This window comes from Somniosus microcephalus, chromosome 1 (assembly GCF_052327205.1).
Source record: "Somniosus microcephalus isolate GS21.2 chromosome 1, FLI_Smic_1.0, whole genome shotgun sequence".
Taxonomy (NCBI): Eukaryota; Metazoa; Chordata; class Chondrichthyes; order Squaliformes; family Somniosidae; genus Somniosus; species Somniosus microcephalus.
The window spans coordinates 400,275,508-400,287,773 of NC_140987.1; the positions used below are offsets into that span (position 1 = coordinate 400,275,508).

Below are 12,266 nucleotides of genomic sequence, written 5' to 3' on the forward strand. Positions count from 1 at the left end.
TTCTGTCTTCTCCCTGAGCTGAGTTTCAAGCCCCATAATCTGTCCATCGCCAAGACCGCATGCTCCACAATGTTGCCTGCCTTTGGCTCTATCTCACCTCCCTCTGCCACTGAAACTTTTTTCTATGCTTTCATTGCCTCAAGACTCTAGTTCTCGTCAAGTTCTCCTTGATTGCCCCCAAACTCTTACCTATATTACTCAAACTTGTAAAAGCTTCAACTTGTTCAAACTGTAATAAAAACAGAAAATGCTGGAAATACTCAGCAGGTCGGGCAGCATCTGTAGAGAGAGAAACAGAGTTAAGGTTTCCGGTTGATGACCTTTCGTTAGAACTGGAAAAAGTTAGAGATGTAACAGGTTTTAAGCAAGTACAGAGGCAGGGAAAGTGGGGAGGGGAGGAAAGAACCAAAGGGAAGATCTCTGATAGGGTGGAAGGCAAGAGAGATTAAATGACAAAAGGATTAAATGTTCAGACTGCCGCTGGCTGCAACATATCCTGCCCTTAGTCTTGCTCACTCATCTACCAGTCCTTGCTGCCTTTCACTGGCTTCCTGTCTCTGTAAAACATCAAATCTAAAACTCCTCTCCTTGTTTACAACTCCCTCCATAGCCTTGCCCTACCTTGCAACTTCCCACAATTCATTGTCCTCTAACTCTAAGCTCGTATAAAAAAGAAAGATTTACATTTGTATAGCGCCTTTCACGACCACTGGACGTCTCAAAGTGCTTTACAGCCAATTAAGTACTTTTTGAAGTGTAGTCACTGTTGTAATGTAGGAAACGCGGCAGCCAGTTTGCACACAGCAAGCTCCCACAAACAGCAATGTGATAATGATCAGATAATCTGTTTTAGAGATGTTGATTTGAAGGATTAATATTGGCCAGGGAACTGGGGATAACTCCCCTGCTCTTCTTTGAAATAGTGCCATGTGATCTTTTATGTCCACCTGAGAGAGCAGACAGGGCCTCGGTTTAAACCTCATCCAAAAGATGGCACCTCTGACAGTGCAGGACTCCCTCAGTACTGCCCTGGAGTATCCGCCAAGATTTTTGTGCTCAAGCCTCTGAAGTGGGACTTGAACCCACAACCTTCTGATTCAGAGGCAAGGGCGCTACTAACTGAGTCACAGCTGACACTGTACATCCTTGTTCCTTGCTCAATGGCAGTGCTTTCAGCCATCTTGGCCCCATCCTCAAAAACTTTCCCTAAACCTCTTTGTCTTGCTATTTTCCATTGTGCCATTTAAAATTCTCCTCCAAACCTATCTTTTTGACTGTGCCTTCAGCTAACTTTACTAAATCCTCTACCACTCAGTTAGTCTCTCTCCTATGGTAAGTGTCTTGTGATGGCAGGCCACAACTTCCATTTCCTTATGTCTTCTGGGTTACTTACCATGACCAAGTCGAGATGTGCACCGCCTCTGATGACTTTCCTGATGCCTTAAGTCATGAAACAGTCATGTATTATAATTAGAGACTCTGAACCATTGGATTCCCAATTTATGTTTGGTTGATTGTAGCAAATGATGAATATGGTCTTAACTGAATGACGTAAATACACCCAAATAAGAGAGGGTGCTAGATGAGCTGAATGGATTATTGTTCGTTCTTCCACTTTAATGTGCCTATATGTTTTTTGATTGAGACTGATATTGCTATCAGCAGATGAATGATTTCTTGGCAGATAGTACAACATTTTTAGTGAACTGATTATTTTTTATCTGATTTTTAACCATGTACATTTTAATTTTAGAAAGAAATGGATGTAAATTTGATCATCATAGAGATAAAAGGTAAACTATTTCATGTTTATAAATATTATTTTTCAGGCATTCTGAATCCTTTTATTTTCATCTGTCAGAGTAATGCCCGAGTGGCATCTGAGCACAAAAGTGTTACTTTCTTTCGAAGGTGGACCAGTTGGAAAATATTGTACTTCTTTCAATTGCACTAGGTTAAGAAAATAAGAACATAAGAAGGAAGAGTTTACCAATGGGCAGGTTCTATTTGATTAGTTTTGGAAATGGGTTGTTACTGAGTTTGTAATACAAATGCACTCTATTTTCTTTTTATATCTATTTTTCAGATACATAGATTTGGTTGACAGGGTTCAGCTTGTTTAGTTGGGTCTTTATTTAAATTATGTATATACATTCTAATTTGTTTTTGGTGAACTGTCATTATTCATCCTCATCCATACTTTTGTTACCTCTAGACTCGGCTATTCCAATGCTCTCCTGGCCGGCCTCTGTAAACTTGAAGTCATCCAAAACTCTTGCCTGTATCCTAACTCTCTCACACCAAGCCCTGTTCACCCATCACCCCTGTGCTTGCTGACTTAAATAGGCTCCGGGTCCGGCAATGCCTCGATTTTAAAATTCTCATCCTTGTTTTCAAATCGCTCCATGGCCTCGGCTCTCCCTATCGCTGTAACCTCCAACCTACAACCTTCCGACATCTCTGTGTTCTTTAAATTCTAGCCTCTTGCGCATCCCCGATTTTCATCGTTCCACCATTGGCGGCCATGTCTTCAGCTGCGTAGGCCCAAACTTTTGGTCATATGTTCTAATATCTCCTTATGTGGCTTAGTATCAAATTTTGTTTGATAATGCATCTTGGGACGTTTTACTACGTTAAAGATGCTCTGTAAATGCAAGTTGTTGTTCATTGATACGAAGTTACCAAAAAAATGGTCACAAGGCACTGCATTAAAAGTTCCCTGATGTGGATAACTGCACCATGTGGCATAAGCTATACAGAGCCGAAAGACTCTGGTTCAATTTATAGAGTTAATGGATGTCAGTGGGGGAAGGAAGAGCTGGATTTGGCTTCTTCATCTCTGACTAGGCAGGGCAAAAATCAACTAGTGTGCTCCTTCTAACTCTTGAGCACTGTATACTGTTGGAAGTGCATGTGCATGCGGACATCTGGAGGAATAACTGCTTTGTTTGCTATATAGCGACATTCTAAAAACATATTTTTTGAACACATTCATAATGTTGTTCCACATAGAGGCTGGAGGAATATCTCGTCCCCCTCCCCGCCCCCCCCCCCCCCTCCCCAAGACAAGGATAGAGTTAGGTTCATTTGCGAGAGTGCCATGGTTTAATAACCTGTTGACACTTGCTATTCAGCTTCACGCATGAAGAATGGTCACTTGAGTTGGGAGCTAATACTTATGGAAATATACCCCAGCATTAGTCACCATCTTCAGGAGAGGAGAGGGTAAAGGGAGGAAGCAGAACAGAAATTTATACTGATGAAGTGTTTTTTCCTTAATGCAGCTGCTATAACTTTTAATACACTATACCAGAGATGATTGAGCCCATGGAGAAACTTGTGTGTCCTGGAATTAAGTTTTTTTAAAAGACTCTTTTGTAAGGAAAGTTGGTATATAAATAAGTGTAGAGAATGCAGATGGAGCATGGGAGTCACATGATCCAAAACAATAAAGGTGTACAGATTAGAACATGTCTATATCTTCAAACATACTGGTGGATCCCTGTGTTGTGGCTCATATAAAACAGCATATCCTCCAACTTTGTAAGGACTGGTATGTTATGCCATGTAACGCACTGTGTGTTATTCTGCAAGATACTTTATTTGGTCCCATAAGCGGCTCGTGTCCCCCTACGATCAGCAGTATTCCTTTACCTGGCCAATATCCAGGTAAATGATCGCAACACCTAGGGATTGAACAGTGAACCTTGCCACTGTGTGTTGCCTTACTGGACTGCATCACCTGCTGTCACATGATTCTGCTCGTCTTTGGTAGGTGGATTGAGTATAAGCACATAGACTATAAACCATCAGGCAATTTATTTTAACATAGAACAAATAGGTAAACAGTATTCAGTGCAAACCAATGTATTTGCAACCTTTGCTATCTTTTACAAACACTTATATAAAAAAATAAAGACAATTACTCTGATCTATTTTTCTATATATCTAGATCCCTAAAATGATTGTGCAATTCTTAAGAGATGCAGTGCAACCACAGAGTCAAACTAGACTCTGCTTTAGACTGACTATCTGGTCCAGACAGCCCCAGATAAACCCAAAGTTGGAAGTTTCTGACCTCAGAGCTGTCGGTCCAAGGGGCTACGAAGAATCATTAATTCTACCTCTAAGGACAATTGGCTGAAGTGAATTGGCCCTGATGAATGCTTTCAGCAGCTAGTGGTGAGGGAGGGAGAGGGTTTGAGAAACTGCAAATAGGATCCAAAGCAGCATAAGGTTTGGCATCACCGGCCTAGATAAATGGGGGCATTTTTGTTTGATTACAATCCTGTGAAGCACCTTGGGATGTTTTAGTACATTAAAGGTACTATTGTAAGAGTTCTCCACTCCTAACGAAAGTACTGAGATTGAAACTAACAGTTAACCAAACGTGGTTTAATGCACTGGTAAAAGTTACAAACAAAAACGCAGGAGAAACTCTAAACAGGTCTGTACAATACTTGGTTCCACGAGGACTGAAAGGACACGCCTCTCCCCTCTGACGTCATCACGTCACCACATTTCCCGCCGTTGGGTATGTCACGTGACCTGCGTGATGACGTCATTGCGCTGGATCAACATTTTACCGAACCCGCGCTATTTATACAGAGCAAACATTTAAAGGTAACAAACCCCTGTTAAAGGCAATTATATACATTACTGCAAGAGTCTCTTGGTGGCTTTGCCACATACGCCCCCCCAGAATTGTCTTTAATAAGAAAAGTCAATCGCCGAGGAGGTCGGACGAGCCTGTTGGAACGACTCCTAAATTCCCGGAGAGGAAAACGCTGAGCAGGCGGTGAGCTGGTGGGTGGAGCGGCTCGGTCAGGGGCGGCAACAGCCGGTGGTCGGCCCCGGCACGGCGGTTGAGCAGGCTCGACTGGCTGTTCTAGGTCCAGGTGCGCGGGCTTGAGGCGATCGATGGAGATATGGTCCGGCCGGCCCCCGAGGTCGACCAAAAGACTCTGAGCCCCCGTCTGTAAAACCCGGAAGGGACCCGTATGCGGAGGCCTGAGCGGGCTGCGGTGGGCGTCGTGACGAACAAACGCGAATTTGACCTTCATCAACTCCACTGGAATGTGGGAGGCAGGAAAACCGTGCTGCGACGTCGGAACCGGCCTGAAGCACTGGGCCGCTTCCCGGTGGGCTTCCCGCTGACGCCGCAGACCACGGCTGTGTAGGGGACGGCAGGAATTCGCCTGGAACCCGGAGTGGCTGGCCGTAAACCATCTCCGCGGCAGAAGACTGCAGGTCCTCCTTCGGTGCCGTGCGCAACCCCAGCATAACCCAAGGTAGTTTATCGACCCATGCCGCGTCCAGGAGGCTGGCTCTGAGCGACGCCTTCAACGAACGGTGAAAACGCTCACACAACCCATTCGCCTGCGGGTGGTAGGCCGTGGTGCGATGGAGTGTGGTGCCTAAGGCCGAGGCCACCGCGTTCCAAAGCTCGGATGAGAATTGCGGACCGCGGTCGGATGAAATATCCGTCGGAACTCCAAAGCGTGCTACTCATGACGAGATAAAGGCTCGAGCGACATCCACAGAGGTGGTAGACATCAGGGGAACCGCCTCGGGCCATCTCGTGGTGCGATCGACCATCGTCAGAAGGTGCGTGAAACCCTGCGACGGCGGGAGTGGCCCCACAAGGTCGACGTGGACGTGGTCGAACCGGCGTTCCGGCACCTCGAAGGTGGCCAAGGGGGCCCTGACGTGTCGTTGGACTTTGGCTCATTGACAAACCACACAAGTGTTCGCCCAGTCGCGGACGTCCTTGCACATCCCTCTCCATACGAATTTAGGTGCCATCAACTTCTGCGATGCCCTCACACCAGGATGCGAAAGCCCGTGTATGACGTCGAAAACCGTCCGGCGCCAGGCAGACGGAACAATCAGACGGGGGTCCCCCAAGGAGATGTCGCAGAGTAAAGCGGTGCCAGCCGAATGGAATGGCACATCCCTCAGCTGAAGGCTGGTGGAGTCGGAACGAAAGGCTTGAGTCTCCGGGTCGGCAGCTTGGTCGGCAGTCATGCACGCATAATCAATTCCCAATTGAACGGCCTGGATGGTGGCGCGGGACAGGCAATCCGCTACCACGTTGTCCTTCCCGGCCACGTGCCGGATGTCGGTGGTGAATTCGGAAATATATGTAAGCTGTCGTTGCTGACGAGCCGACCACGGTTCAGCAGTCTTGGCCATCGCGAACGTGAGCGGTTTGTGGTCGACAAACGCAGTAAAGTGGCGGCCCTCGAGCAGAAAACGAAAATGGCGAATGGCCAAAAACAACGCCAACAACTCCCTGTCAAATGTACTGTACTGGCGTTCGTGCCGTCGCAGCTGTCGGCTAAAAAACGTCAGTGGTTGCCACGTGCCGTCGACCCATTGCTCTTGGACGGCTCCAACGGCGTAGTCCGACGCGTCAGTTGTGAGGGCAATGGTGGCTCCTGGCAGGGGGTGTGCCAACATCGTCGCGTTCGCGAGGGCGGTCTTTGTGTCTCCGAAGGCGCGGTCCATCTCCGGCGTCCAAACCACGGGCTCCTTACCCGGCTTCCCTGTGAGGGCCTCGTAGAGCGGCCGCATTAGTTGCGCGACCCTGGGAACAAAACGATGGTAAAAACTTACCATACCCAGGAACTCCTGGAGCGCCTTCACAGACTGCGGCCGCGGGAAAGCCGCGATCACCTCCACCTTGGCCCGAAGCGGCATGGCCCCCTCTGAAGTGATGCGGTGGCCTAGGAAGTCGAGCTGCTGCAGGTCGAACTGGCATTTGGCCGGGTTGACAATGAGGCCGTGCTGTTTAAGGCGACGAAAGAGGATGCGCAGGTGCTGGAGATGTTCCTCCTTTGTGGCGCTGGCGATCAGTATGTCATCCAGATAGACGAACAAAAATTTGAGATCCCGCAGCACTGAATCCATCAGGCGCTGGAACGCCTGCGCCGCGTTTTTAAGTCCAAATGGCATGCGGAGGAACTCAAACAGACCAAAAGGAGTGATGACCGCTGTCTTTTGGACGTCCTGGGGATCCTGATGGTACCCACGGACGAGGTCGACCTTGGAGAAAACCGAAGTCCCCGCCAGATGTGTGGAGAAATCTTGTATGTGCGGTATGGGATACCGGTCGGGAGTCGTGACATCGTTGAGGCGACGGTAGTCACTGCAGGGCCGCCATCCACCCCTGGGCTTGGGGACGATGTGGAGAGGTGAAGACCAGGGACTATTCGACCGGCGAATAATCCCCAACCTCTCCATCGCGGCGAACTCTGCCTTAGCAGCCGCGAGCTTACCGGGCTCGAGCCGCCGTGCCCTGGCGTAGACGGGAGAGCCGGTCGTCGTTATATGGTGCTCCACCCCATGTTTGGCGGTTGAAGCCGAAAAGGTGGGCTTGGTCAGCTTGGGAAAGTCCCCGAGGAGGCAGGAGAAGTCGTTGGGAGGTGGCCGAGCGCAGGAGACCGAGTGCGGCGCGACCGTGCCGCGTACACATGGAATACAGTCGAACGTGGCGGTGTGAACGAGCCGACGATTTTTAAAATCAACCAGCAGGCCGTTGGCACATAAAAAGTCGGCGCCTAGGAGTGCCTGTGAAATGCTGGCGGTGACGAAATCCCATATAAAACGTTGGCCACTGAAGCAGACCTGGACCCGGCGGGTCCCGAAAGTATGAATCGCGCCCCCGTTGGCAGCTTGGAAGGGAGAACACCGCCTGCCGGACCGAAGGTCGAGGACCGACGCGGGAAGGATGCTGCATTGCGCCCGTGTCGCACAAAAAACGACGGCTCGAGATGGAGTCGGTTAAATAAAGTAATTTCCCGGAATCGCCGACTGCCATCGTGGCTGCAGGGCACGCCCCGGATCCGGTGCTCTTGACGCGCAGGGGTCTGTTCGTTGCTTTGGGCGCGAAACTGCAAGGCGGACGGCAGCATCTGGCCTTCACGCCAAACCGAGCATGGTAATAGCAGAAACCGGTTGGAGGAGGCATCGAGGCAGGGCCCTTTGGGGCGGGGCGTCCCGCGATGGCGCAGTATTGCTATCGGACTGCGTATATTTTATCCGCCTCTTCGGCGAGCGCTATACAATCCCCAGCATCCGATCTGGCGAGGGCCGCCTGCACCTGTTCGGGCAGTTGAGTGAGGAACAGTTCGCGGAACAGGAAACATTGAGGCTCCGACCCCAGGAGAGTGAGCATCTGGCTCATCAACTCCGAAGGTTTGGAGTCACCCAACCCGGGCAGCGTGAGTAGGCGGCATGCGCGCTCTGCCTTCGTAAGGCCGAATACCTGCATGAGCCGAGCCTTAATGGCGACGTACTTGTCGATAGCCGGGGGGTTTTCCAGTAGGCTGATGATCCTCGACGCTGTTGAGTGCGGAGACCACATAAAGATAACGGGTCTGATCCTGCACGACGTTGCGGAGCTCGAACTGCGCCTCTGCTTGCACGAACCAGGAGGCCGCCTGTTGTTCCCAAAATTGGGGGAGCTTCAAAGCCACTGCATTGGCTTCCATCATGGCCTGCGTTCCGTTTCTGCCGCGAAAAACGTCCGCGAGGATTCGGGGTCACCAATGTTGGAGTTCTCAACTCCAAACGAAAGTACTGAGATTGAAACTAGCAGTTAACCAAACGTGGTTTAATGCACTGGTAAAAGTTACAAACAAAAACGCAGGAGAAACTCTAAACAGGTCTGTACAATACTTGGTTCCACGAGGACTGAAAGGACACACCTCTCCCCTCTGACGTCATCACGTTTCCCGCCGTTGGGTACGTCACGTGACCTGTGTGATGACGTCATCGCGCTGGATCGACATTTTACCGAACCCGCGCTATTTATACAGAGCAAACATTTAAAGGTAACAAACCCCTGTTAAAGGCAATTATATACATTACTGCAAGAGTCTCTTGGTGGCTTTGCCACACTATATAAATGCAAATTGCTGTTGTGACACTTTCAAATATAAAGTATGCACTGAATGAAGTGTTGGTAGCACTCTTGCCTCGGAGTCGAAGGTTGTGGGTTCAGTCCCACTCTAGAGACTTGAGCGCAAAAATCTAGGCTGACACTCCAGTGCAGTACTGAGGGAGTGCTGCACTGTCGAAGGTGCCGTCTTTTGAATAAGATGTTAAACTGAGGCTCCATCTGCTCTCTCAGGTGGACATAGAAGATCCCATGGCACTATTTTGAAGAAGAGCAGGGGAGTTATCTTGGCCAATATTTATCCCTCAATCAACATCTCTAAAACAAACAGGTTATCTGGTCGTTATCACATTGCTGTTTGTGGGAGCTTGCTGTGTGCAAATAGCTGCTGCGTTTCTTACACTACAACAGTGACTACACTTAAAAGGTACTTCATTGGCTGTAAGGCACTTTGGGATGTTCTGAGGTTGTGAAAGGCGCTATATAAATGCAAGTCTTTTTTGTTTGTTTTTCTTTGAAAGGATTTGCTGAAGAGCTGTTGAAAAAACAGTCAACTAGAAATGTAGAGGAAGTGATTGACAAACTGTTTGATAAAGTTACAGCTTTGGATGAAGTAGAGAGAAACAAAACCAAGGATACTCAGGTTTGGAAAAGTACTTTCTTTTTCCAGTTTTAACTTGTAAATGTTAATGGCTTCCCTTGGCAATCTTGATCAGGTATCTGCCAATTGGAAGGTCAGTCATGATACTGGTACTTGGAGTGACTCCTGTGCAGTTTGTTCTGGGTTCTTCTTGTTCTTGAATTGACTTGTTTTCTGTTACCATCCTTACAGGTTTACAGTAGTTATAATCTTCAGTGTCACTGGTCACTCCCGTAAGCAGACCTTGCATCCCTTACAACCCGGAGAGTACCTCTACTGCTCAATATCTACTTAAACGATAGCTGACTTGAGGATCATAACAATAAGATCTCTGCATGTATAATCTCTTGTGCACCATCACATACGTTCTCTTAACCTTTTAGAAGGCAGGTTGGAAAGCTTTCTAGTGAGACAAGGACAACTGCAAATGAACAAATTATGTTCATTTATATATTTCATGTAAAATTAGCCAGTTTTCCAGCAAGAGATATCTACTTAGGAACAGGAGTAGGCCATTTAGCCCCTCGAGCCAGTTTCGCCATTCAATTAGATCATGGCTGATCTGTATCTTAACTGCATGGCTGTGCTGTTAATTGATTTGACATAGAAGGCGAAGGCCAAAAATGTGATCTAGTCTGATGATGAGGAATATGCTTTGTAAAATTGAAAGATGTCTTGCATGCAGACCCTATGCTAGCTAGTTCAATTGTTCCCAAGCTTTCATGGTCAACGCCAACATTAATTAGTGTCCTTAGGAGACGTTAATGAGGTCTTTGCAAATTGCTTTTAACTTTGCTCCAAATTTAACGTTTGCAGCACCGGTTTTCCGGGACTTGGGGAAACTGACCAGGGAAATGGAGGTGAGATTGAGCAGCAGTTTAGGTGGGTATTTAAACATGTCATTGTCCCATCTGAATAAAAGCTCACTTATTGCAGCTGGTGTCTCCATTCCCTCTGGCAAATGTTTGGCAGAGAGTGCTTGCGTGGATACAGCTTTTTCCAACACTGGAGGCTTTCAAACAGACAAAATCAGAATGGGAGACATGTTTGATGTGTTTGACAGCACACCAGACCATCACAATCCATGGCGGCGAATATGTGCTCTGGTGGGATCAGCACGTGCACAGGAGGGAGATCCACAGCAGAGGAGTCGAGGTCACATGAGGCACTCCCCACATCACAGGGTTTAAAGCTAAAGGATGCGCTTCCTTGACCTCTTGGAAGAGCAGTGCTTCTGCAGGCTGAGGTTGTCACGTCAGGTGGTGGTAGACATCTGCAGCCTCCTAGAGAAAGACCTGCTCCCTGCTGGACCTGGCACTACCAGTGGCTGTAAAAGTGATCACCGCCCTCAACTTTTTTGCTTCCGGATCCTTTCAGAGCACTGCCGGAGAGATATCCAGGATCTCCCAGTCGCCTGCAGATAAATGGATAAGGCAGATCACTGATGGATTGTTTGCTAGGGCCGTCTATCAATGCACAGCTTATGTGCAACCACAAGAAGAGGTTCATGCAGGTCTGCGCCAGATTCCATGGGAGCTGTCATGATGCATTCCTACTGCGGCAGTCATTTTTGTTCCAGGAAGCGTACTTAAGGGTTTGCTCGTCGGAGGCAAGGGTACCCCCTTCAAACTTGGCCCACGATGCCTGTGAGGCACCCCACCAATGCAGCGCAGGAGCACAACAATGAGAGCCACATGACTACTGGTGTGTCATAGAGCAAGCCATCGGGATGTTGAGGTTGCGCTTCAGGTGCCTAGATCTGGAGGCGCCCTTCAGTACTCGCCAGTGAGGGACTCCGGAATAATAATGGTGTGCTGCATCCTGCACAACATTGCGCAGCAAAGAGGATTGCATGTGGAAGAGGACGAAGGGGCTCATTACTCCTCTTTGGATGAGGAGGAAGAGGATGAAGATGGTGCACTCATTGCCAGACCAGTCGCTTACATTGCTGCCAGGGATGCCCTAATATTGCAATGTTTCACATAATGTGAAACATAACAAATGAAATCCTGCGGTTTGCTCGCACCACCAGGACCACCCCCCCACTTCCCTTTGCACTAAACAGTCCTTTAGCCACTCATCCACCCATTGCACATCCGCCAATAGGACCTGTCAGGTATTAGCATTCATGGATCAAGTGAAAGGGCGAGTTGGCACTCGGGATGCAATAATGGGCAAGACGTGGAAGTTTTAGGTGGCATTGTTTTTAAAAAGGAAACTTAACATAACATTTTGTCAAACACCCATGTGTATATCCTTAATGAAGTACAATTTCTTGAACTTGCGCTGCCTATCGCTTCTACGTGGTGCATCCCATGTGGCTTCAGCAGATGTAGAGGCAGGCTGCTCAGATCCCAGCCCTGACTGCTTAGATGTTTTTGGCCTACACCCTCTGGGTTTTGGAGCCTCTGAGGGCCCCGCCAAAGACTGCTCCACCTACACCTGTGCAGGTGCAGACTTTGCCATCGGAAGATGAGGCAGCATGTCTGGTACTGGCTGCGGGTAGGCAACGGGTGGGATGTGGGAGCGCTTTGAGTGGAGTTCCCACTTCCATGTCCTTTTTTTGCCATCATCCCTCTCCTGGACCAGTGCCATATCACTCCTACCACTCTGCTGCAGGCCAGCTTGATTAAGAGGGGAAAAATAGAGTAAGAGAGTAAACTTGCAAGGAACGTAAAAGTGAATTGTAAAAGCTTCTACAAGTATGTAAAAAGAAAAAGATTA

The 12,266-nt window shown here is 48.4% G+C and overlaps 1 protein-coding gene across 1 annotated transcript in view; it reads left to right on the top strand.

Moving 5' to 3' along the window:
• Positions 1 to 3,470: 3,470 nt before the first annotated feature.
• The window catches only part of tex11 (testis expressed 11), a 300,617-nt gene continuing 291,821 nt past the window's right edge, over positions 3,471 to 12,266 (top strand). Inside the window, exons 1-2 of the mRNA XM_085992186.1 lie at positions 3,471 to 3,669; positions 9,424 to 9,545. Coding sequence (XP_085848312.1) covers positions 3,471 to 3,669; positions 9,424 to 9,545 — 321 coding nt within the window. The remainder of the gene's footprint in view (positions 3,670 to 9,423; positions 9,546 to 12,266) is intronic.